The 26,386-nt window shown below is 44.8% G+C and overlaps 1 protein-coding gene and 1 long non-coding RNA gene across 2 annotated transcripts in view; one reads left to right on the top strand and one right to left on the bottom strand.

Moving 5' to 3' along the window:
• LOC145879509 (uncharacterized) overlaps positions 1-14,890 on the bottom strand; it is a 153,267-nt gene extending 138,377 nt beyond the window's left edge. Inside the window, exon 1 of the long non-coding RNA XR_014392314.1 lies at positions 14,548-14,890. This is a non-coding gene — a long non-coding RNA (uncharacterized LOC145879509). The remainder of the gene's footprint in view (positions 1-14,547) is intronic.
• Positions 14,891-22,875: 7,985 nt separating this feature from the next.
• Positions 22,876-24,411, top strand: LOC106604745 (putative G-protein coupled receptor 101; the record flags this gene model as incomplete). The annotated part of the gene is made up of 1 exon (XM_082974919.1): positions 22,876-24,411. A coding segment is annotated over one exon (1,281 nt), but the record flags the coding sequence as incomplete, so codon positions are not given.
• Positions 24,412-26,386: the final 1,975 nt, after the last annotated feature.

A 26,386-nucleotide genomic window follows, 5' to 3' on the forward strand; every position in this document is an offset into this window, starting at 1 on the left:
TGTCTGTCTGTCTGTCTGTCTGTCTGTCTGTCTGTCTGTCTGTCTGTCTGTCTGTCTGTCTGTCTGTCTGTCTGTCTCTCTCTCTCTCTCTCTCTCTCTCTCTCTCTCTCTCTCTCTCTCTCAGTGATATCTGGGTCAGTGTGGCTTTGTGTACCATGGGATGGATGGATGGATAGTTAGATATTTAGACAGATAGTTAGTCAGACAGAGAGATAGACAGATAGTTAGTCAGACAGACAGACAGACAGACAGACAGACAGACAGACAGACAGACAGACAGACAGACAGACAGACAGACAGACAGACAGACAGATAGTTAGACAGACAGATAGTTAGTCAGACAGATAGTTAGACAGACAGATAGTTAGACAGACAGATAGTTAGACAGACAGACAGACAGATAGTTAGACAGATAGTTAGACATACAGATAGTTAGACAGACAGATAGTTAGACAGACAGACAGATAGTTAGACAGATAGTTAGACAGACAGATAGTTAGTCAGACAGTTAGACAGACAGACAGACAGATAGTTAGACAGACAGATAGTTAGTCAGACAGACATATAGTTAGACAGATAGTTAGTCAGACAGATAGTTAGACAGACAGATAGTTAGACAGACAGATAGTTAGACAGACAGACCGATAGTTAGACAGATAGTTAGACAGCTAGATAGACAGATAGTTAGTAAGACAGATAGTTAGTCAGACAGTTAGACAGACAGATAGTTAGACAGACAGACAGACAGACAGACAGACAGACAGACAGACAGACAGACAGACAGACAGACAGACAGTTAGACAGACAGATAGTTAGACAGACAGATAGTTAGACAGACAGATAGTTAGACAGACAGACAGACAGACAGATAGTTAGACAGATAGTTAGACATACAGATAGTTAGACAGACAGATAGTTAGACAGACAGACAGATAGTTAGACAGATAGTTAGACAGATAGATAGTCAGACAGATAGTTAGTCAGACAGATAGTTAGTCAGACAGTTAGACAGACAGACAGACAGACAGTTTGTCAGACAGATAGTTAGACAGACAGATAGTTAGTTAGACAGACAGATAGTTAGACAGACAGATAGTTAGTCAGACAGACATATAGTTAGACAGATAGTTAGACAGACAGATAGTTAGACAGACAGATAGTTAGACAGATAATTAGACAGACAGATAGTTAGACAGACAGACAGACAGACAGATAGTTAGACAGATAGTTAGACATACAGATAGTTAGACAGACAGATAGTTAGACAGACAGACAGATAGTTAGACAGATAGTTAGACAGATAGATAGTCAGACAGATAGTTAGTCAGACAGATAGTTAGTCAGACAGTTAGACAGACAGACAGACAGACAGTTAGTCAGACAGATAGTTAGACAGACAGATAGTTAGTTAGACAGACAGATAGTTAGACAGACAGATAGTTAGTCAGACAGACATATAGTTAGACAGATAGTTAGACAGACAGATAGTTAGACAGACAGATAGTTAGACAGATAATTAGACAGACAGATAGTTAGACAGACAGACAGATAGTTAGACAGACAGATAGTTAGTCAGACAGACATATAGTTAGACAGATAGTTAGACAGACAGATAGTTAGACAGACAGATAGTTAGACAGATAATTAGACAGACAGATAGTTAGACAGACAGACAGATAGTTAGACAGATAGATAGTTAGTCAGACAGATAGTTAGTCAGACAGACAGACAGACAGACAGACAGACAGACAGACAGACAGACAGACAGACAGACAGACAGACAGACAGACAGACAGACAGATAGTTAGTCAGACAGATAGTTAGACAAACAGATAGTTAGACAGACAGACAGACAGACAGACAGACAGACAGACAGACAGACAGACAGACAGACAGACAGACAGACAGACAGATAGTTAGCCAGACAGATAGTTAGACAGACAGATAGTTAGTCAGACAGATAGTTAGACAGACAGATAGTTAGACAGACAGATAGTTAGACAGACAGACAGATAGTTAGACAGATAGTTAGACAGATAGATAGTTAGTCAGACAGATAGTTAGTCAGACAGTTAGACAGTTAGACAGACAGACAGACAGACAGACAGACAGACAGACAGACAGACAGACAGACAGACAGACAGACAGACAGACAGACAGACAGACAGACAGACAGACAGTTAGTCAGAGAGATAGTTAGTCAGAGAGATAGTTAGTCAGACAGATAGTTAGACAGACAGACAGATAGTTAGACAGATAGTTAGTCAGACAGACAGACAGATAGACAGATAGTTAGACAGACAGATCGATACTTAGACAGATAGTTAGACAGATAGATAGTCAGACAGATAGTTAGTCAGACAGATAGTTAGTCAGACAGTTAGACAGACAGATAGTTAGACAGACAGACAGACAGACAGACAGACAGACAGACAGACAGACAGACAGACAGATAGTTAGACAGACAGACAGATAGTTAGACAGACAGATAGTTAGACAGACAGATAGTTAGACAGACAGACAGATAGTTAGACAGATAGATAGTTAGTCAGACAGACAGTTAGTCAGACAGTTAGACAGACAGACAGACAGACAGACAGACAGACAGACAGACAGACAGACAGACAGACAGACAGACAGACAGACAGACAGACAGACAGACAGACAGACAGACAGACAGACAGACAGACAGACAGACAGTTAGTCAGAGAGATAGTTAGTCAGAGAGATAGTTAGACAGACAGATTGTTAGTCAGACAGATTGTCAGACAGATAGTTAGACAGACAGATAGGCCACTCGGCTGTTCTCTCCTAGGAAGTACTGCTGATAAGTCAGTCATTGTCTAAATAGTCTGTTGTTAAAGGACAGAACATTTGATGAACAGGTTATAGTAAAACAAAACCTCTTCCAAAACAGTTATAGAAATACAGTTTGATGAATGGATGAAATATTGACTCTTAAACAGGTCATTTCCATCAGATAAGGACTCGTTAGTAGCTAGGTTTATTTTACGGTAGGTAGTCACACAAGATGGTTCTCATGAATTAGCACGGGAAGCTAGACCTCCCTGAAGGTAATCTGCATTGTGCATACATTGCAACCTTTGTTCCCCATACGAACACCAGGTGAACCACTTACAGCTTTTACACAACCATCTCACCACACATAGGAAAATCTATAAACGTTGGAATGATGTCAAGACAACATTGTGAGGTTTCGACAAGATTTAATTTCCCACTGTTCAAAGTGGAAACGGCTACATTGGCTCCTGCTACATTTCCTGCAACACCGACCCCCCCCCCTCCCCCCCGATTTTTATGACAGATACAACAGCATCGTAATTATACGTGCAAACACTGTGTAAACGCTCTGCTAGAGTGGTCTATGTAATCCTTCCTCTCGTCTGTCTGCTGCTTGGCACAGTTCTAAAGGAAATATAAATATTCATGTGACAGAGCACACACCTCGTGTTCGGGCTGGTTTGAATGAGCCCGTGTAGGAGAGGGGAGCTCAGTAGGCCACGGATAGGTATATACTGATGACAGACATCACTGACACATTCGCTTAACTTTTCGCTAACGCACACACTCTAATCATTCACATTTTAGTCATTTAGCAGACACTCTTATCCAGAGCGACTTACAGTAGTAATTGAGGTTAAGTGCCTTGCTCAAGTGCACATGGACAGATTTGTCACCTAGTCAGCTTGAGGATTCGAACCAGTGACCATTCAGTTACTGGCCCGACGCTCTTAACCCACTAGGCTGCCTTCCGCCCTAATGACACGTACCGCAACCGAGTCCGACGCACTTTAAACTCAGACACACTCTTAACCGACATACGCTCTGATGACACACACTTTAACCAGCAAACACTAAAACTGAGACACACTCGCTGATACTCTGTGACACACAATCTAACCGACATACACACTAGAACTGACACACAATCTAACGGACACACAGACTAGAACTGACACACACTCACTGACACACACACTCTCTTAAACACACTCAGCACAACCTCCAGCTGTAGAGAAGAGACCAGGATGTCAGTGACCTGCCCCAGGAAGTCAGGGGGATACCCTTTGAGTCTCCTAATAATGATGAACTTCCAACCTCCTCCCGAAGAGGCTTTCATTAGGTTTCAAAGGCTTCCTGGTTTTACATTACTGACCAAACACAGTGCAGCTGGACACAAGAAGTGACCAGTCTCATTGAGACACTATGGAAGCAGAAGGAGCAGAGAGGGAGTAGTGGGAGCAGAGACGTCCCGTGATGTAACCAAACATCCCAATCAAAAGGCCTGCAGGATCCAGAGGAATGCTATTGATGCTGATGTTTGGTTAAACAAGTCACAGTGGTCCCTGATGGCAGGTGTGATATTACTCAGACAGCCCAGCAGTGGAGGCTGGCTGCTTGTCTATGGTCTTGTTGGGGGTGATGAGTTCAAACGTCAAACCTCTCTCTGACTGTCTTCTGGAAAAGGTCTGGTTTCATAGAGATCGCATGATAATAAAAGGTTTTGGAAATGTTTCTGAATAGTCTACTACAGTCTCATCTACCTCAAGCCCATTTCCCTCCACTGGCGTAAAACTACCTACAAGCTGCTTGTCAATCTACAAGAGGTGTCACCAAAAACCCACAGCACATCTCCTCAATAACAACTCCATCAAAGCTCTCTTACTGGAGAGATATGTTAAAGGATGAACAGGCAGAGAAAAGATACCCTCCTGAATCTTATTCTAAATCCTGCCGGATGCCCCTCAAAGTGGCCCTTAAGACATGTTAAGACAAGAAGGCCCTCTGTTTCGGAATGGGCCCAAATCAATTATCATAGCAACTGTCGGTTGCTTTTTAACATGTCAATGGTCCTCTGGCTGCATGCATAATTATGCAGAGTCATTGAGGTGGCCTCTGTTGCCCGCTGACAAAAACCACAGGCACGGGGTCCTATTGTCATGGGCGCATCCATCTGAAGCAAGGCCATTAGGATGGAGAGAGGATATTTGCACTTCCTCTGTGGCTCCTGGCTGCTTTTTGACATGCGGCAGAAGGACCAGGCTTTGACCAGGCTTGGTCCACCAGCCCCGGGCCGATTGAGGTGTAGATTTGGCCAGGGGGACATGGGGACCTGTCAGGCCCTGTGATGGACAGACACGGGGGCGGATGGGGGTGGTTGTTGGCCCGAGGTCCCTGAGAACCAGGGGCGATTGATGGGACAAGGTGAGGAAGGGAATCATGGGTGCCCTGAACTCACCCTTTTGTCACAGGGGACTTTTGGGACTGTTGGGGGGTGTTTCAGTAGGTCAGGGTTTTTTGGTCCACTGCACACTTCTGTTGTCGAGCACTGAGAATATATAACTACCCCCTCCCTTTGCTCACAGATACTGCGCACACAAACACAAGTACAGTAACTGTACATGCAGTTGAATGTGCTAAAGAGCCTACTGCAACCCATTAGTGATGTCCTCAGAAGTAAAGAAAACAGGCAAATAGGGGAAATGGATATGCCTGATGTTGTTATCTCTCAATCTCACATCCTAGTCCTTAGTAAAGGCCTCAGATGCCCACTCAGGGGTGTGTGTATAGGAGTTTGTGCACAGGTGAGAGAGCAACTCAAATAAAACAGAATTTATTATAGATAGTAACATAAACTATACATATAACTCTCTACCACAACGAAGAAACACCCTAACATCCTAAACCTGGTATGAAAGCTAGAGTCCCTTCAGTTCTGTATGAACACATAAACACAAGAGCCTGTCAGTCTGCATCTCCCCACATGTAACATATACGCTTGTCGCTGCACTCCACACTTTCCAGCTCCCAGTGTTGTGTTGGAATGCTGACGGGGAGATAAAGAAATCTTGATTTGATTAAGCACCAGTGTGCAGGGGCTGGGTGCCGCATGGGGCAGAGGTTTGGGGTGGGTGTTCAGGGAGACCGGCGAAGGGGGAGAGGGAGGACTAGGAGATGGGGCAGGGGGGTTACCTGTGGGCCCGTAGCCTACTGGGCGTAATTTGGAGCAGACTGCTTCCAATGTGTTCATTAGGTTGTGATTGGGAGCCGAGCGCAGGTGGGGAGGGCTCGCCCGGCTTATGCTGAATAGTCCTTATTGTGCTCAGCATAAAACGCCATCTGTTTTGGTTGGGAGAGAGGAGAGGTGCGGGGGATGGAGGGGGGGGCTACTACCGGGGAAAAACTCTGCTCTTTTTCGTCTCCATTTTGGACGACCCCCGGTGGGGGTTGGAGAATGAGGGAGATACAGAAAGAAGAAGAGAGAGGGGAAGAGGGAGGGAGTGATGTACTAATTGTGTTTCTGATCCATGTATTAATGGAACAAAAAAAATAGGCCTATAAATCAAGGCCCCAAATGTCAGTGACTGTCACACAAAACTCATCCCCCTATCTCTTGTAAACCACTGCCCGGCAATTTCAGCCGAAGGAGTTTGATTGCCCTTACAAAAAACTATTTGTTGCAGCAAACTTCCTGCAGGTTTGTGGCAAATTTGCTGCAAACTAAATAGACGGATCGGTTGTTTAGCAACAAAACCAATGCGTGCGCAACTATGGGGCAAAACAGACATGGTTGGCTTAGATTGTTGACAACATGTAAACTGTATTTTGTCTCCGATGTTTATTGAAAACAGATAAATAAATTGGCACAATGAGCACTTTTTGTCTCAAATACATCGGTACAGTTGTTGGTTAGCTAGCTAGTGAATTTTAGCCATATTAGGATAGACATGATATCAGTCAAAACACCTCAAAACAAGACATGGTATCAAGAACAAGATGAAATTGCTGAAATGAGCCACCTTCAATTCCCCACATGGCAGCTTTTTGTAATTGTTGATAGCTATTTGGCCATCCAGAATCACCCATGGAAGCGTGCACACCGTTTTCGTGATGTTGTCAGCTAACCCATCTATAGTGTGCCACAAAATAGTGCCAGAAGTTTGCAAATGTTTGCCACTAGTGATGTATCTATGGAAAACCTTTGGCAACAATAATATGTATTGCCACTAGTGGCAAGTTCGCCAGAGGTTTTTTTCTGGCAAACAATTCCCTCAAGATTCTATTTTAATCTGTGGCAACAATATTTATTGCCACTAGTAGTGACAAACAGAAGTTGTTTTTGGTGAACACATGAGTTCCAAGACCAGTAACCGTAGATGACCAGTCAAGGGGAGAAGAAAAATCTGTTGGAAAATGGAAACAAAGTTATCTAGCTACCTACCGAAGTTGTCAAGTGAGTGTCTAGCTTATTAATGAAACTTCCTAATCAACTTTAAAATTGTGTTAGATAATTGATGACTGGTTAGCAATGTCATGTTTTATGGGAAAGAGTGAAACATATTTTGTTGCTGTATCAGTTTCAGTCTGTCAGCTAGTGGCTAGCGCTTAGTTAGCTGGCTAACATTAGCTATCATATTTTGCACAATTGATGTGATAGCTAGCTAGCTAACTAATGATTTGCCTAAACATGTATATTTTTAGGTGAATACTTTGCTGTCTTTTAGCTAATACCAATAATATTCATGTCAATATGCTAGCTTCACTGTTCAGTTACGTGTTAGCTAGTTAGCACAACATGGTAGCAACAGCAAAGATTTGTATAACTAACCCAAGGTAGGCCACAGCCTGTCATTTCCAATGGGAGAAAATTAACCATAGTGGGCAGAACAAGCAAGGGTGTTGTCAGAGCCAAGCACGAGCTAGCGAGATCCTATTGGCACGTTCTAGCATGTATTTGCATATTTCCGTTAGGGAACGCCTACTCTATGACGTGTGTGTGTGTGTGTGTGCAATACCTCAATTCGCCCTTGCACTCCTTCTAAAGAATGCACATTTTTAGTCTACAAAAATTTGTCCACTCTGTTAGTGACAGATTCTAATTTTGAAAACAGAAAACTGTATTGATAAAATTAGCAGAATGTTGACCAAAATCTATCTTCTCCCACTAACGGCCACAGGGCTTCTTTTCATCACCATATTTGGTAGTGAGTGGAAATGCCAACCGGATGCTTCACATTTATACATCCGGTGAAATATCTAGCTCATTGTTCTATCTGTGGCAACAGTATGAACTGTCTTGACATCAAAGCAAAAGCACCTAACCATGGTGTTTGAAGAGGATGTATTGGAAGGAGGATGCAGCAATAAATACCCTGGAACGATGTTTGTGGTGCACTCACTCATTACACTTTTTTAAGTGATAAATCGTCTTCAAGCTTAAGAAGGTAGATAAGCAAATGCATGTAGTATTCTCATAAATGTAGCCTATACGTGAATTCTTTGTAACAATTGCTTTAAACTAGTATCTAGCTCATCTTGACCATGTGTTACACCTTCTCTCTTTCATAAGCAATCAGTTACAAGGGAAAAAATACAGATTGAGGCCTTCAATCAAGCTGAGGACAGAGAAATATGTGTGCACCAGGTCAGTGTTTCTTGCATGCATGACTTTGAGATGTAAATGAACACTAATTCATTTTGGAAAAATAATATCGATTGCCATATTAGGCATAACTCAATTTTATGTCGTTTTTCTACATCTTTCTACATCTTTTGTTTATACAGCTTTTTTACAAGGCAGAAACAATGTTTCCTTGCTGTAAAACATATAGAACGCCAGTTTCAGGGAGAAGCAAAGCAACATCAAGGCAACTTTGTAACAGCTGACCCTGTTTTTCCAAAACCAAACCCATCCGTTGGCCTCTGAGTCTACCTTTTAAGATGCCAAAATAGAAAATGTTTTCAGTGATTGTTTTCAGTATCCTAATGTTGATTTTGTTTTGTGTTTTCTGATTGTTTCAGTTCATGCATTCAACAAACTTTGGACGAAGGACTTCCACAGGTCCGCTGTCTCCAAAGACAATAGTTCTGAACTGGATCTGATTTTGTTTTTTAACATCCATTGGTTGAAAGCTCATTGTTCAGTTATCACTTGGCTCGTGTAAATTCTGTAGTTGCCCCTTTAAACCTAATCCTAAAATCAAATCAAAGTTTATTGGTTGTGTACACAGACTTGCAAATGTTATGGCAGGTGCAGCGAAATAGTTTTGGTTTCTAGCTCCAACACTGCAATAATAAAAATAATACACACATAATCCATAACAACAACAAAAAATCATGTGTTATATTGGATGAGCCATGACTAGAATGCAGTATATACATATAAAGTGGGTGAAACAGTATGTAAACATTAACGTGACCAGTGTTCAATGACTATGTACATAGAGCAGCAGTCTCTAAGTTGCAGGGTAGGGTACCGGCTACCGTTAGCCGGCTAGAACAGTGACTAAGGCGCAGGACTGCATACAAGGCCGGCTAGTGGTGACTGTTTAACAGTCTGATGGCCTGGAGATAAAAGCTGCTTTCTCAGTCTCTTGGTCCAAGCAAAGCTGTTTGCACCTGTACTGTCTCCACCTTCTAGCGGGGTGAACAGGCCGTGGCTCGGGTGGCTGAGGTCCTTGATGATCTTCTTGGCCTTCCTGTGACACCGGGTGCTGTAGATGTCCTGGATGGCAGGCATTTCTCTCATGTAAATGTAGCTACATAAAAATATGAAATAAACCATTTATATTTAGGGAAATATTTAGCATGCTGATGATTTCAAGTTGTATTGGATTTATTTATTATTTGTATCTGTTAAGACATTGAATGCATGTTGTTTAGCATATTTAGTACATTTTGTATGTTGTCTTTCTTTTTGTATGTGTCTTTAGTATGATACGTTTAGTTTTCTCTGTGAGGAGCAAGTTCATATGTGATTTGGTTTATGTAGATATGACATTTCAATGTTGTTAATACCCAAAGTAACCAAAAAAAACGGATCTAATTTGCATATTCATAATGAGTTTGCAGCAAATTTAAAGCAAACAGTAGAATGTTCGCCACACGTTTCCCAGAATTGTTTGCCAGAAGTTTGCAAATTTGCAGCAACAGTTTGCCACAAAACACATTTGCGTGTGAAAATATAACCTATTTGGCCAAAGATTTGCCACAGCTGTTTGCCAGAAGCCTGTTTTTTCAGTAACGGTGTTTTGGAAGGATACTGTCAAGCTGTGGGTAGTCTGTCTCTGTGAGAAGAGAGATGAGAGAGGGAGATTGTTGATGGGGTTCCAGAGTTCATTAATAGGTCGCCAGCCTCAAAGCTGGGGATGTTTTTGGATAATCCTTTACTCTTCCTCAAAAACAAGCGTACACACACTAATCTATATGCTTATGTACACATTTACCCTACTCTCTGTCTGTCTAGTCTCCTCGGCAACACATTGCTATTTATATGCACAGACCTCGAACGCACTGTCACAAATACAATAAGCGGAAAACAAAAATATTATATTTTTCTCTTTCATTCCCTCCCTTTCTCTTTTCTTTCTTTTTCTGTCACTCCAGGACCCTGGGAAGAAAGAGAAGGAGCGGCAGAGGAGGGCCGCTGCTCACGGCTCGACTTTTGAAGCGTCTTTATCGGGCCTGGCAGCGTGGTCCTGCGTGTCCAAACCTCGCCGCGCTTTTCATCCTTTGTGCTGTCCAAGGTGTGTCCAATGCACTGGGGCTTTGTGTTGGGGAGGAAGACGACACATCGCATTCTGTCTTCTGTCTCTAGCGGGGGTTGGTTGGGGGATGGGTGCTGAGTGTAGGACGATGGGGGGGGGGGGGGGGGGGGACGACAAAAAGGCAACTTATAGAGGGACCCGGCGCTTCAAAGCTGCGATGCACAAAGGACTATAAAGCGCTAGTTCATGCAGAGTTGTGCCAGATGTAATTGCGGGGTTCCCGGAGATAGGGAATCACATGCAACGCCTTGGCCCCGCCCCTGACACCATGAAAGGGCCGCGGCTAAGAGGCTTCGACGCCGAGAGAGAAGAAAAAGATGAGAAAAGTTTGGCTCACTTTGATTCGCCATAAACAACTGAGTAAATAAGCTATCCTTAAGGCCTTGTTACAAATCCACCACTTGCTGACGCAAAAAGGCAATTTCATGCAGCTTGATAGATGCTCGGTGTGAATGGCTGCCTCCGTCACGACAGGAGGGGTGGAAGCTCCGCCGGGCGACAAGTGATTCCCCTCCCTCTCCTATCTGAGCGATCGGCTTCCATGGCAGCCTCTTTCAAGTCCAAATTGGGCTTTCTACAGAAAATGATGTCGATTCATTGTTGATAATGGCAGTGGTTTGGCGGTGCAACGTTGCGACACGTCACTCAGGGACATGTAGGCCGCACTATGTCCTGATCAACCTGCCTGCATCTTCATCAGTTTCCTGTGGCCTCCTGCGGAGATATAAGGGTGTGGAAGCGTGCATCTTTAAATATGTTCCTGGGCACAAACAATTGGCGTGGGGTTGGGGGGGGGCAGGTAAGTTTGCGCATGCTGTGCCTTTGTGGTAGTCTATCTATTTGTGTGTAATTGGGGGTGAACGCTGATGGGTGTGGAGGAAGGGGAGGTTCCACCATCACCACCATGGGCCTGCAGATGGGGTTCCCACAGGACAGACACGCCCCTGTCTGTCTCCGAAAAGACAGAGATGATGAGCACTTTGTGCACAAACAAAAATGGCGCCGACTTCGTCTTCTTCGCCCGACCTGACTTTAGAGCACTACGGTCCTACGCTGTTCGCCTATTGTCTCTCCACAGGCCTACTGGAGCCATGGTATCTCCCACTCGGAAGGTGTCCATTCCACACACTTGATGGGTCAAGAGCCAAATCTCTGACAGGATACTGTCCCCTTTGACCCTTATCTCTAATGCTATGGTGAAATAATGATGTTAAGATGCGTGGCGTTCTATTGTGACCGTGCACCCTAGGTTACTTCTCGGGAAAGAGTTTGGCAGCTTGTAGCCTAATAGGTGGGGGGGATTATGTAGAAGGGCCAGGGCCTAGCCTTAGAGGATCCTGCCCTTAGTACCTCAGATCCCATCTCAGGTTTACAACTCCTACTCAGCCATGGGAAAGAACTCGGCGGTACCTTCCTCCTCTATAGGCCGGTGGAATTACAATGGCTCTGTTTGGAGTGAAATCATCCCCCTGATTAGAGTAGAAATGAAGGATCCTGTGTATTTCCAAGTGATATTAAATGGATACCTGGCAGGGCCCAGGGCAGTAAAGCCATGCCAGGCTCTCCTTTGCATATCAATGAGCCGTACAGTGGCCCTATGAAACAGAATAATTCATCCCTCTGTATCACCGTACTAACGTCACTTTCAATGGGGGAGTCGCAACCTGCCGCGCTGACCCACGCGGGAAACAAGATGGAGGAGCAGAGCTGATACACAGAAGCACAGTGGGCCGTCACTGCCGCGGTGGAACGAGACAGAAGAGAACGCCCACGTCGTGTTTCATTATAGCATCGGCCACCCGTTAATAAAGGCGGCTAAGAATGAGGACGAAATTACACTAGAAGTATAAAGTACGATATGTACGGCATACATTTTGAGCTTCCATTATCCAAGTTGGCTATTGGTCAGAGAGGAACACAGAGTCCAGTAGAAACTGGTAGGTCAGAGCAGTGTCAAACTCAGTGGGTGGGTTCGTAGCTCGTAGCCCCACTGCTACAGCACATGTCCAGAGGAATATTTCTTCCCAGCTTCAGAGCTGTATATCATCAAAAACACCCAGCCCTGATCCACTGAGGTCACAGTACAAAGCATTAGGGTTGGCTAGCAGGTCTTAGGGGTCAGGGATCAGCCTATCCCAAGGGTAACGCATCTCACTCACCCCTCATCTCCAAAACGAACTCAGCCCCCCTACCAACCAACCCTGCTCAACCACTCGTCTCCAAGTTCCCCCGATGCTCCCATGCGACCCCATGCCCTTCTCTGTCGGGCAGCCGGGGTGCAGGGGTGGAGGGGGCATCAGGGTGGGTCACTTGGAGCCCACGGTACATAATAGCCAGACTGGTTCTTTCCCAGACCCAGTCAGGGACACAATGGGGGGGGGGCAGTAATGATGCATAAGGGGAGAACACATCCAGCGGGGGGTAGCTTCCACTTCTTCAGTATTTCATAAAAATCTGTTCTCACATATTGGTGCAATTCAAATATGAGGGAGAGAGGGGTTTACCCCATGAGAGACAATTAGCCATAACCCAATGACCCTGCTACCACAGTTCATGTACATACACAGTCAAAAACAGTGCATCTTATCCCCCTCATCACTCGGCTTAACAGAACAGGAAGACAAGCCGCAATAGGATAAACCGCCTGTTTGTTTTGAGATAGAAAAAAGAAAAAAGTTCTCCACACTTTCATCCATGAGTTTTGACCATCAGTCTACCTTGCATTTCAACACTTTTGAGAGGATAAATACTCAAGCGCTACTTCATCGAGCACAACAACAAAGCACAGCACAACGGCAATGAATGCAAGGTAGACTGGATTAGTCTATCTTCTGCTACTCTTGGCCTGAATTGATCTGTCTGCGAATGTGCTTATTTTTGCTTGATAAAGACAAAGCGATGGGGTTAAAACCATTGATGCAGGAAATCCAAAACCTCCTTCCCCTTGTCCGCCCAATCAACCATTGATAACGTCTCTCTTCCCTCTCTCCCTGGCCCTTCTCTAGATACACATAGAGCTGGGCACTAGTCCTACACAATGAAGCCTACTGCACGGCCCTCCATAAGGTTACGCGCACAAGATTAAGGAACACAGTTACACGTATCTTAAAAGGGCTTTTACCCTTGTACTTGTTTCAAGCGGAAGGAATAGGGAAAAACAGCAAACTGCAATCCAGTCTAAAGACCTAAACGGCAGAATATTAAGACGTTGTAGTGTGGGCTGCGGCAGTTAAACATATGCATACAACATGTTGGGGCTGGGGACCCCCTGCCAGGGCCAGGCACGACAAAGCCTCTCTAACAGGAATACCTCTGGGATCGCTAATGATTAATTAGCTTGTGTCATTAAGTGAGGCAAATGTCACCCTAGCTTCCTGGGGAAGCTGTCACACCACATGTACTACTCTGCAAGCTTCCCTCGAGCAGCGCCGGGAGCAGAGCTCTGTTAACAAGGCACACTCTGACATCTAGTGGCCAAATACTACAGTACACCCGTTTCTACCAGCTCTCATACACATAGCAGTGTAATCGGATACAATACATGGTACTCCCTTTTTCCTATTACATAGACATTTGTAGATGTGAAAAACGACACTACAATACAACAGCAAGAGAGACACAGATGCACCCGCTGGACTAATCCCTGGTGTAAAGAGGCTTGCTACACTCAGGCAGTAAACATGAGGAGTTGGTGACCTTTGACCTGGAAGTGCCACTCACCCCGACAGTGATGCATTATTACTGTCAGACTGGGACGACCTGACACATGATGTCTCTGTACACACCAGTGGTGCTATGTGGTGAGCCTGGCACTATCATAACATTGCTAGTACATATGACTTATACACTTTAGCAAATCTGTCTTTTTTAGGATATAGCTTAAGTCAATGAATTCAATCAAAATATATGTATTTTTAAGTACAGTAATGTTATACTTAAATCCAGAGTTTATACTGATTGTTTTTAAAAGTATTCTTACCAGGTCTCCAAAATATCCGCTTGATTTTGAGGTTTTGCGTTTGAAGACTTCCACGGGTCTTAGATGAACTGCCAGTGGACCATTTGGAAAAGTTCTCGATATTCATGCACCAAGGCCTTTCTTTCCATCTATTAGCATTGAACCGGTGTCTGTCTGTCTGCTCTATCCACTGCATCCCCTATGTCCCTATGAGCTGAACTGCTGGCCGGTGTTGGCCGTCTGGTCTGTTAAGACTGGAGTCCAACAGAGTGTGAGAAGATGGCCCCTCATTTCCAAACCATGATGAGGGGAATGAGGAGGTAGCCAGGGAGAGGCATTAAACACACAACTTAGAGAAGCTTAACTAGGGACACACATCCGTCCATGCCCACGCTTACACACACACACACACACCGCTCTCTCTCTCTCACACATACACGCCGCATGAACACACATGCACATACAAAGGCACACCTGTCAGTGCCTTTCCACTGCATGAGCACGAGCAAAGAAGCCTGGCCCTCCCTCGGCCTCTCTGTATGTGGTAGTCCATGTCTGTTTTATATAAGAAGATCAATCCCCCCTTTCTCATCTATAACCCGGAAATAATTGCATGAGCAATTTCACATTTACGCAAGGCATTTGGACACACATGGATTGTTTCTCTGTCTCTCCTTTATATTTCTCTGTTTCACGCTTCTTCTTTTTTCCTTCTTCTCTCTCTTTCGTTCTTTCTCCCTCTCTTTCTTTCTCTTGCTCATGCATACACAGAATGTGAAAAGGCAGGAGCCTGAATCTGACCCATGTGGCCACAGTCCCCGACCCATCTTATTAGCACCGGCAGTTCAAAGCTCAACCCTGGGTCTCTAGATGCAGAGTACGGGGAAAAACAGACTTTTTCCTCTATCCTCAATTTGTTGCTGCTCGGAGTCTAAGAGACTTCCTGAAGTCAGGAAGCATAAAGTGTAACGTGTATCCTTCAGTGCGCTGTTTGTGTGTGTTGGTATTATGAAAGACTCACACAGACAGCAGTATATATCTGTGTTCTTGCAAAGTCTCTGTGTGTGTTTCTTGTGTGCTTCTTGCTCAAGGCGGGGGGCCAGGGGCCTAGCCAGGAGACTCCTCGTTATACTGGTGTGTTGGTCTGTGACGTCCATTTCCAGGGGAACTCTGTCAGATAGAAAGATTTAATTAAAGAGCACTTTGCTCCAGAGTGGTGCCCTCTCTTTGGAGCCCTTCCCCACAACACTGCTTGTCTAAAATTAATTAGCTTGGGGCCTTTGGTGGTGGAGCGGGCAGATCCTCAATGGTCAATGGGAGGAATCGTCTGTCCGTGAATGGAGGCCTCCCATCTGAGAGGACACTTTATTTTTCTACACTTGAGGTTTGTTGCCTTTTGTGACCATTATCCCATTCACTTTCATGCAGCTGTGGCCCCTCTAAAAAACTCTTTGTGCTTCCTCCATGAATACGGCGAATGTGTCCATGGCAGGTAGCCCTTATAGCAAGTTAATCTCCTGAAAGAGCCCCATACAAGTACTTTTAAATTCTCCCTTGGCCACTGAGGGCTGTCATCAATCGGGCACTTCTCTCCTTTGTGGGCCGGGTCCACTTGCGTGAATGTGAAGCATGGCCGGTGACAATGGCTGCCAAGTGTGGCGAAGTAATCACCTTCTGGGGAAAACACAAGTAATTACTTCTAAACTGTTTGGGCTCTGGAGACAAACGGCATTGTGGTGAGCAGAAGAAGTGAATGGGTCCTTTTCAGGGGCAGTGGTGTGACGCCCGCTCCGTGAACCTCCTGTTTATCTGTTTGTTTATGGATACACGGCCCCTCACAACCACAGTAATAGGGGACATGCTGGATGTGTGTGTGTGTGTGTGTGTGTGTGTGTGTGTGTGTGTGTGTGTGTGTGTGTGTGTGTGTGTGTGTGTGTGTGTGTGTGTGTGTGTGTGTGTGTGTGTGTGTGTGTGTGTGTAATGGAGTAATTTGTAAAGTTCATATTTAGTTTAGAGTGATCAGCACAAAATTGAGCATATTTGGAGTTTCTGTAAAACACCATTTCCAATGTTCTGTTTGTGACAATCAAGTTGCGGGTTGTTGGTCACTAGATTCAAGCTAAATGTTATTCTCATATCTATTGATAGTGTTTGAGGTGAGACTGGAGGTACAAGGACCGAGAACACACTGATTATTCACTGTTGTATGGTATTGATGACATTCTGTGAACGTTGTGTGATTCTGTAGCAGCTGACAAAGTCACTGCCGTTTTGTTTTGAAATCCTACCAGCCTCTCTGGCTGGTGTTTATAGAACAGTTGGTGCTGTGTGATTAGGATATAAAGGGCCTGTCTCCAAGAGGCTGGTGTTTATAGAACAGTTGGTGCTGTCTGATTAGGATATAAAGGGACTGTCTCCAAGAGGCTGGTGTTTATAGAACAGTTGGTGCTGTCTGATTAGGATATAAAGGGACTGTCTCCAAGAGGCTGGTGTTTATAGAACAGTTGGTGCTGTCTGATTAGGATATAAAGGGACTGTCTCCAAGAGGCTGGTGTTTATAGAACAGTTGGTGCTGTCTGATTAGGATATAAAGGGCCTGTCTCCAAGAGGCTGGTGTTTACAGAACAGTTGGTGCTGTCTGATTAGGATATAAAGGGCCTGTCTCCAAGAGGCTGGTGTTTATAGAACAGTTGGTGCTGTCTGATTAGGATATAAAGGGACTGTCTCCAAGAGGCTGGTGTTTATAGAACAGTTGGTGCTGTCTGATTAGGATAAAAAGGGCCTGTCTCCAAGAGGCTGGTGATTACAGAACAGTTGGTGCTGTCTGATTAGGATATAAAGGGCCTGTCTCCAAGAGGCTGGTGTTTATAGAACAGTTGGTGCTGTCTGATTAGGATAAAAAGGGCCTGTCTCCAAGAGGCTGGTGTTTATAGAACAGTTGGTGCTGTCTGATTAGGATATAAAGGGACTGTCTCCAAGAGGCTGGTGTTTATAGAACAGTTGGTGCTGTCTGATTAGGATATAAAGGGCCTGTCTCCAAGAGGCTGGTGTTTATAGAACAGTTGGTGCTGTCTGATTAGGATATAAAGGGCCTGTCTCCAAGAGGCTGGTGTTTATAGAACAGTTGGTGCTGTCTGATTAGGATATAAAGGGCCTGTCTCCAAGAGGCTGGTGTTTATAGAACAGTTGGTGCTGTCTGATTAGGATATAAAGGGACTGTCTCCAAGAGGCTGGTATGGAAGTTATGGAATTTTCCAAGAAGAATAAAGCAAAAAATTTATGGGAAGGTAGACTTGGTAGTCTCTAAATACATTTGACTCAGCTGCTACCAGAGTGATTTAACTCAGTAAGTTCATCCATATAACTTTTTAATTTTGGCTCAGTTACAAGAGCAGTGTCTGAATTGCCTTTTAGCAATTTAATTTCTAGTTGCCCTAATGAATTGTCAATGTAAAATGTAACTTTACATATATGTTTTATGCATGTACATCAAAGAGCTCTCTAAGCTAGGCTATATAATACTTAATATGCCTAATACATTTATGATGAGGCAGCGCAGCAGTAGATTTGAGGCAATTGTTGAATAATGTAATGTAGTTTGATGTATTAAGCATGTGGATGGGCAATGTGAAGGGAATGCTAATCATGAAGATGTGGATATCAGTGGTTTAGAAACAGAATGACATGGGCTAAAGTGTTGCTTAACATTGCCACACACTTCACTCTGCATACATTTTTGGTAAGTGCTAAGTTAATATTCATGGTTATATGAAATCTTTAGATTTTTCTAATTATTTGCATGAATCCATTCAATTAAGATGAATGTAGTGATGTATGGTGAAATAATTACGAATCAGTGAGGCCCTTCCAGCCCCCCCCCAAAAAAAATCTGATTAAAAGTCTTAATTTCAACACTAGATGGCGGTATAAAACCACTCTGTTATGACAGTTGAAAACCAATGGCGTCACTAAATAAATGGTGCATTTAAAATCTTCCTCATTTACAACTGTAATAAGAGATTTCCTCACATACTACCCACTCACATTGTTGTAATGTTTGACAAGCCACTACGACACATAACATTTGATGGCTCAATCTTCATCTGACAAAAGAACAGGGCTCTGTGACCTTGGCCTGCTACCTGGGTGTTGGGAAAGAGCCCCTCAGAGAGCTAACACAGACCTTTAGCCACGTCACACGTAGAAGTTCATTTTTTTCCCACTCACCTATTTGTACTTTACACCTCCAAAGGCAGTAGCAGCTGAGCCTGGTCTGAAGTATCATGAGTGCCCAAACCCAAAGTGCAATGTCTCTCCCAAATATAGCTCTACCTCATCAGACTGGTTCATATTACAACTTGATTTGAACTCATCAAGAAATCCATTACCATTGCTGATCATTGGGAACGTTAGTCCTTCCAGATCAACAGTCTGGGGACTAAATATGTTTAATCTCCTCTCTTTCTCCTCTCTGTGGTTCTTTTCAACACTGTGACTTTCTCTTTTGATCCGTCTCATCTCTGCCAAAGGTTATAATGAGCACTAGTTAACAGCCTGTGTGTGAGAGAGAAAGAGAGACAGCGGGAGTTATAGGGGCCTCACACCTGGGTAGTATTGACTTGGGGGCTCCAGAGACAAGAGGGCCCTTCCTGCCCAGTGTGTGTGTGGCCCCTGAGGGTGTCCCTGACAGAGCCACAGGAACAGAGTGTAATCCCACAGGGCACTGCAGGCTGCTGGGCCCGCGGGGCTCCCTTTGAACCAGGGGCCATGGTGCAATAAGGAGGAAGAAGAGGAACGTCTTCCTAGAGCCACCAAGCATTTAATATGCAGTCAAATCTAACAGGGAGTGCTTATTCAGCACTTCAAAGGACTTTTTGATGCCTTAGATTCTGCAGACTGGTAACAAGAGGCTTCAATACAGATGATGAATAGGACGAGGCTGCGGATGCTACAGTTTAATTGGATTGGGCAGAGTATCCTAGATGCTTTTGTTTCTCCACGCTTTCAACTGCAAAGACTTCCAGATGATGATGTAATTAACATATTCAATCTAGGATTGTTTCAAGTCAAAACAAACCTCGTTCTACTTCTGCAAGACGATTGGTCTATTTATATTAATGATGAATTATTCCATACATGGTTTTACATATTTCCTGATCATATGATCTGACCAAGAAACAAATCCAGACCCTGTTATATAGCCTGGTTTATAGAGCCAAACACCCAGAGTTCTTACTGGTCAGTCTCAGATCATGTGGTCAGGATCAGGAAAAGCTCTTTGTCACTCACTGCAGGTTGTGTCCAGTTGCTGTGCCAGCTCCTGACACGCTATGTTGTTTACATCCCAGACATTACGATACCCACTTCATCGACTGTCTGATTGGATTATTGAAACACTGAGACCATTAAGATTATTGAAGATCCAATAAAACAAACTGGGATAGAAGGTCTACACATGAAACTCCACACATTGTCATGTAGCTATTATATAGCTTTAGGATTTTACTATCGAATCATTTCACAATGATTCAAATGATTCAACATGGATTCAAGTGTGCGCCTACCATCCATACAAAATGCACCTGTGGATATTTCTGAGGTGTAGGCCTTTACTCCAGTAAATTACTTTGGTCTAGTTTGGTTACAAATATACATTTAGAGTTACATTTTTCCATTGAATCTATTGGGAAATGGCTCCTAAGTAAGCATTTCATGGTAAAGTCTACACCTGTTTGTTGTATACAGCACATGTGACAAATAACATTTGATTTGATAATGCAAAACAATGGAAAATCCTATTTGATGATACACTATAAACACAAAAGTATGTGGACACCCATTCAAATTAGTGGATTTGGCTCTTTCAGGTGTATAAACTCGAGCACACCACCATGCAATCTCCATAGACAAACATTGGCAGTAGAATGGCTTTTCTGAAGAGCTCTGTGACTTTCAACGTGGCACCGTCACAGGATGCCACCTTTTCAACAAGTCAGTTTGTAAAATGTCTGCCCTGCTAGAGCTGTTATTGTGAAGTGGAAACACCTAGGAGCAACAATGGCTCAGCTGCGAAGTGGTAGGCCACACAAGCTCACATAACTGGACTGGCGAGTGCTGAAGCGCGTAACGCATAAAAATCGTCTGTCCTTGGTTGCAACACTCACTACCAAGTTCCAAACTGCCTCTGGAAGCAACGTCAGCACAACAACTGTTCGTCGGGAGCTTCATGAAATGAGTTTCCATGGCCGAGCAGCCGCACACAAGCCTAAGATCACCAATGCGCAATGCCAAGCGTCATCTGGAGTGGTGTAAAGCTTGCTGCCATTGGACTCTGGAGCAGTAGGAATGTGTTCTCTGGAGTGATGAATCACGATTCACCATCTGGCAGTCTGATGTATGATTCTGGGTTTGGCGGTTGCCAGGGGAACGCTACCTGCCTCAATGCATAGCGCCGTTTGGTAGTGCCGTAATGGTCTGGGGTTGTTTTTCATGGTTCGGGCTAGGCCCCTTCGTTCCAGTGAAGGGAAATCTTAACGCTACAGCATACAATGATATTCTAGACAATTTTGTCCTTCCAGCTTTGTGGCAACAGTTTGTGGAAGGCCCTTTCCTGTTTTAGTATGACAATGCCCCGTGCACAGAGCGAGGTCCATACAGAAATGGTTTGTCGAGATCAGTGTGGAAGAACTTGACTGGCCTGCACAGAGCCCTGACCTCAACACCCTCTTGAACATCTTTGAGATGAATTGGAACGGCGACTGCGTGCCAGGCCTAACTAATGCTCTTGTGGCTGAATGGAAGCAAGTCCCTGCAGCAATTTTTCAACATGTATTGGAAAGCCTTCCCAGATGAGTGGAGGCTGTTATAGCAGCAAAGGGATAACCAACTCCATATTAATTCCCATGATTTTGGAATGAGAGGTTTGATGAGCAGGTGTCCATATACTTTTGGTAATGTAGTGTACATCGATCTAAATCAGGATGGAAATATGAATGGAAGTTAACCATGCGAGGGTTAACCAAAAAGCCTTTGCATTTTGCCCAAAGAGAAAAGGGGCTAATGTTGCTGATTACAGATGAGCAGCTATCAGTCTCACAAGGCAGGTGTCGTTGTTTTATGACAAGCTCGAATCGACTGTGGATAGGGCTAACCCACTATCAATGGGTAAGCGCAGTATTTATAGTCCGTTATGTTTGATCTGTCATGACAATTGACAGTAAAGAGCAGTGGGGGTTATATGCTTGTGAAAATAAGATGCCCCCGCTGAGTGAGTGATGACAAGCCGTGGGGAGGCTGCTGACATTGACGATACAGCGGTGACTGACTAAAATGGGAGCGCGACGAAGCAATGACAATCGAACGCTATCAATGGGGGAACCAGCGATCTGGTGCTGAGGAGAACGGAGCATCATCGCCGACCAAAACACCGCAGCCTTCAGCATCTCAACAGAACCCGCCACATAACAAAGTAAAGATGGCCATTTCAAGGTAAAACGTATATTCTCAGTGATACATTTGTTGCTGTTTGGAAACAATGAAGAGCAGAAGATATAAAAGACACAGAAGATACACAATTGTATGTCTACAATTGATTGTATGGGAACGTCAGTGAGCAAGGATGAACAATGGAAATTCGGGGGGGGGGGGTTGTTTGAATCCTTTTCCTTCTTCATTTCAATTTGCCTATGTTTAAAATATATATTTATTTGCATTTAAAGTGGAGTATGTTATAATAGTGTGTCTCGTGAAATTGTGGATTTTGGTCTGTGAGAACAGTAGCCTAATGTGTCTGGTGATTGGGTCTCAAATTGGTACAGGCTTCTGTTGACAGATAATGAAATCCATGGACAAACTCATTGTGATACTCTCTTTACGTGTCTAATGCAGCTGTTACTATGAACACTTTCCATAAAACAAATGATACAAACCCTCCAAAAAATCCATTTTAATTCCAGGTTGTAAGGCAACAAAATAGGAAAAATGCCAAGGGGGTGAATACTTTCACAAGCCACTGTATGTGTGTAATGGTCTTGCAGCTAAATGAATGAATTCAGATTGAAATGAATCCGCCTCAACAGTGTAATCCTTTAGAATTAGAGTGTGACATGTTATGATGTTTGAAAGCAGACAAACCCCCGTTTTGAGCTTGTGCCTTTCTCTTCTCTGTCATCCTCTCCTTCAAGATGGAAATTCGACTGACAGATTAAAAGGACCTGTGAGACGTCGGGTGGAAACTGTGGACCCTGTCGGAGCTACAGCCACACATGCTGTCTCCCCCACCCCGCCAGCTTCAGCATGCCCACTTCCGAGGCGCCCAGTGTGGGCAGTAACTCCAGCACCGTGCCCTGGGACCCTGGTTCCTCTGGTCCTCCTGGCCCCACAGACTGGCCGTCGTTGGCCAACAGCGTGGTGAAGATGGTGCTGATCTCAGCCATCGTGTGTGTGTCTCTGTTTGGTAACGTGGTGGTGTTGTTGGTGTTCCAGAGGAAGCCTCAGCTCCTCCACGTGGCCAACCGCTTCGTGCTCAACCTCCTCCTGGCAGACCTGCTCCAGACTGTGCTGGTCATGCCCTTCGCCATCGCTGCCACCATGCCCGGCGTGTGGCCCCTGGATGCCCGCCTCTGCCAGGCCCTGGTGGTGCTCATGCACCTGTTTGCCTTTGCCGGGGTCAACACCATCATCGTGGTGTCGGTGGACCGTTATCTGGCTATCATCCACCCACTGTCCTACCCCACCCGTATGACCCCTCATCTGGGCACCAACCTCATTGCCTGCACCTGGGTGCTTAGCCTGCTCCAGAGCACGCCACCCCTCTACGGCTGGGGGGCCATAGACTTCGACCGCAGGCATAACGTGTGTTCTGTGGTGTGGTCCTCTAGCCTGTCCTACTCAGCCCTGGTTGCCACGTTCTCCTTCTGGCTGCCTGTGCTCATCATGCTGGGCTGTTACTGGATGGTGTTCAGGGCAGCGAGGAGGCAGAACGCCCTGGTGCACCCCATCCAGACCCACTCTAAGTCCCAGCCTAACCAGCCTCCGGACCCCCAGGCCCCCTGCACCGGCAGCCCCCAGCGCCAGCCCCAACAACCCTTGGACTCCTTCTCGGCCGGGGGGTACCCCATCCGGGGCAGGCACAGACGTTTCCACTACCACTGCAAGGCAGCCCGGGTGGTGTTTGTCATCATGGCCTCGTACATCCTGAGCATGGGACCTTACAGTGTTCTCAACACGATGTCCATTCGCTCCAGTGCTGCTGTGCCTCCATGGCTGGCCTCCCTAGCCCTGGTCCTCTTCTTTTTGCAGTGCTGCCTCCACCCCTACATCTACGGCTACATGCACCGCAGCGTGAGGAAGGAGTTCCTGGCCCTACTGTGTGGTCCGCTCTGCAGGCAGGGCCTTCTCTGCCACACCTCCGCACAGGACAGCTGCTTCACCGTGACCGACGGACGATCCACGCAGCCCCATCTGCCCAGCCTGGCTGCCCGCGTCTGCCCCCTCCGCACCTGGGAGGAGGGCACCACCACGGAGGCTACCTCCTCCACCATGGATAGGAGGTCCAGGGACAGCCGCAAAGACACCACCTCCACCAGCCTGAGCTCTGAGAGAGAGCTGACTGTCCACACCACTACCTAGTAGACAAGCCTACAGCGAAACAGCCTGGGAGATGGGTTGAACTGTTTTTCGTGTGGCAGTTTTCCCCTCCAGTGAAGACATGGTTATTCAGCATTGCTAAACTTGAGCAGATTTTCCTTCTGGTCTACAGGGTTTTCCATTCTGACAATAGCTATGTTTCCATGAACTTGTCCAGTCATTTATTTATTTTTTTGGACGTATAGAAAGTTCGCATAGATAATAGATTCGACTATTACCTGCTACAGTGAGTTTCCATTTAGGACAAACTTATGTCGATAAAAATAGCTGTACGTAATGACGTCACACCTAATGAAACACGTTTTCGGAAAAACCTATAGTGTCGAATAAAAATTAAGTGGTTGAAGTGTTTCCATTGCCCGTTTAGGCAAATTGCGCATTAATAAATTGTCGACTGCCAAGAATAATTGGGTGGTGAAACTTGAATCCAGCCAACCAAAAACTCTATGTGAAGCAATTCAGCCATTCTTGAAAGTCAGGACAAGGATCCTGCAAAGAAACATCATTTTTATAGTTAAAACATTGATTTAGCAGGCCGTAGGCATTTAGAATTACAATGTGGAGTGGAGCTTCATAGTACGTGTTGACATCACGTGCCCCACGTAACTTCAAAATTATTCGGCAATACATCTTTCCAAAAACACCGTTTCTATCATCATTTGTTGCAATAAAGAAAGTTTGACAAAAGAAAACTCCACCCCTGTAAAAATGCTGTCGATCTTAAGAAAATGTCTCCTATATCTGCCGTTTCCGTTTCTGAGGAAGCACAGTTCCCGCTCAGCCCAGTCAAAACTGTTCGCTGCTCTGGCACCCCAATGGTGGAATAAGCTCCCTCACGACGCCAGGACAGCGGAGTCAATCACCACCTTCCGGAGACACCTGAAACCCCACCTCTTTAAGGAATACCTAGGATAGGATAAAGTAATCCTTCTAACCCCCCCCCTTAAAAGATTTAGATGCACTATTGTAAAGTGGTTGTTCCACTGGATATATAAGGTGAATGCACCAATTTGTAAGTCGCTCTGGATAAGAGCGTCTGCTAAATGACTTAAATGTAATGTAATGTAAATGTTTCCATTACACGTCACAATGAGACCTGTTCTGCAGTGTTTTCCTTGAAAAGCCATTGTTAAGTTCTCCTATTGTTCAGTTATGGTTAACGCTTAAATTTGAGTGTTTTCTACCCTCTAACATCCACGAAACAGATCAGTATTATCATATCAACTTGAAAAAACATGCCGCAAATGTATTTGACTGTTCTAACCATTGTTACAGAACACAAACTCCTCATGGTGACAGCTTATTATGTTTGTCTCCTGTGAGGAGTATTACTACTCACCCTGCCTGTAGTGCAATAATGTTGTAACTGTACTGTATAATATAACACATGATGTCAAGGAAGAGATGGCTGAGAGGGACCAAAATGACCAGTGATTCATGAATCTGGTTCACTAGTTTAGCACCAGAGTTATCACAACTAGCTACCTATCATATGCACAGCTGTCCTTCTGCATTTCCAGAATCTCATCTACTATACCCATTTATCTTTGTGCCCCATTACTCAGCAGTAAGATTATCTCTGTGCCTCATTACTCAGTAAGATTATCCCTGTGCCCCATTACTCAGTAAGATTATCTCTGTGCCCCATTACTCAGTAAGATTATCTCTGTGCCCCATTACTCAGTAAGATTATCTCTGTGCCCCATTACTCAGTAATATTATCCCTGTGCCCCATTACTCAGTAAGATTATCCCTGTGCCCCATTACTCAGTAAGATTATCCCTGTGCCCCATTACTCAGTAAGATTATCTCTGTGCCCCATTACTCAGTAAGATTCTCTGATTATCCCTGTGCCCCATTACTCAGTAAGATTATCCCTGTGCCCCATTACTCAGTAAGATTAAGCAGCCTGCCAGTGTTGCCAATAAACTCAGGGTGTATGGGGACTGTGGAGTGCCCATGCATGTCCTTGAAGCCTCTTGAGCCTGTGAACACCACTCTCTCTGCCCCTGTACCGTCTGGTTCCCTTTCAAAGCACCTCTTGTTACTGAGCTGTGCAGTGTCTCATTGACTGTTCCCCTCCACTACCAAGTGAACTGCTCTAGGCAGCCTTCTGAGAGGTACACTGTTCATGTTTGCCTTAGCCAGTTCGGCTCTCTCATCTCAGAGGTTCAAAGGAGGCCGGCTGAGAGCTCGAACAAAATCCCCATCT

The sequence above is a fragment of the Salmo salar genome, chromosome 05, assembly GCF_965601325.2.
Source record: "Salmo salar chromosome 05, fSalSal1, whole genome shotgun sequence".
NCBI lineage: Eukaryota > Metazoa > Chordata > Actinopteri > Salmoniformes > Salmonidae > Salmo > Salmo salar.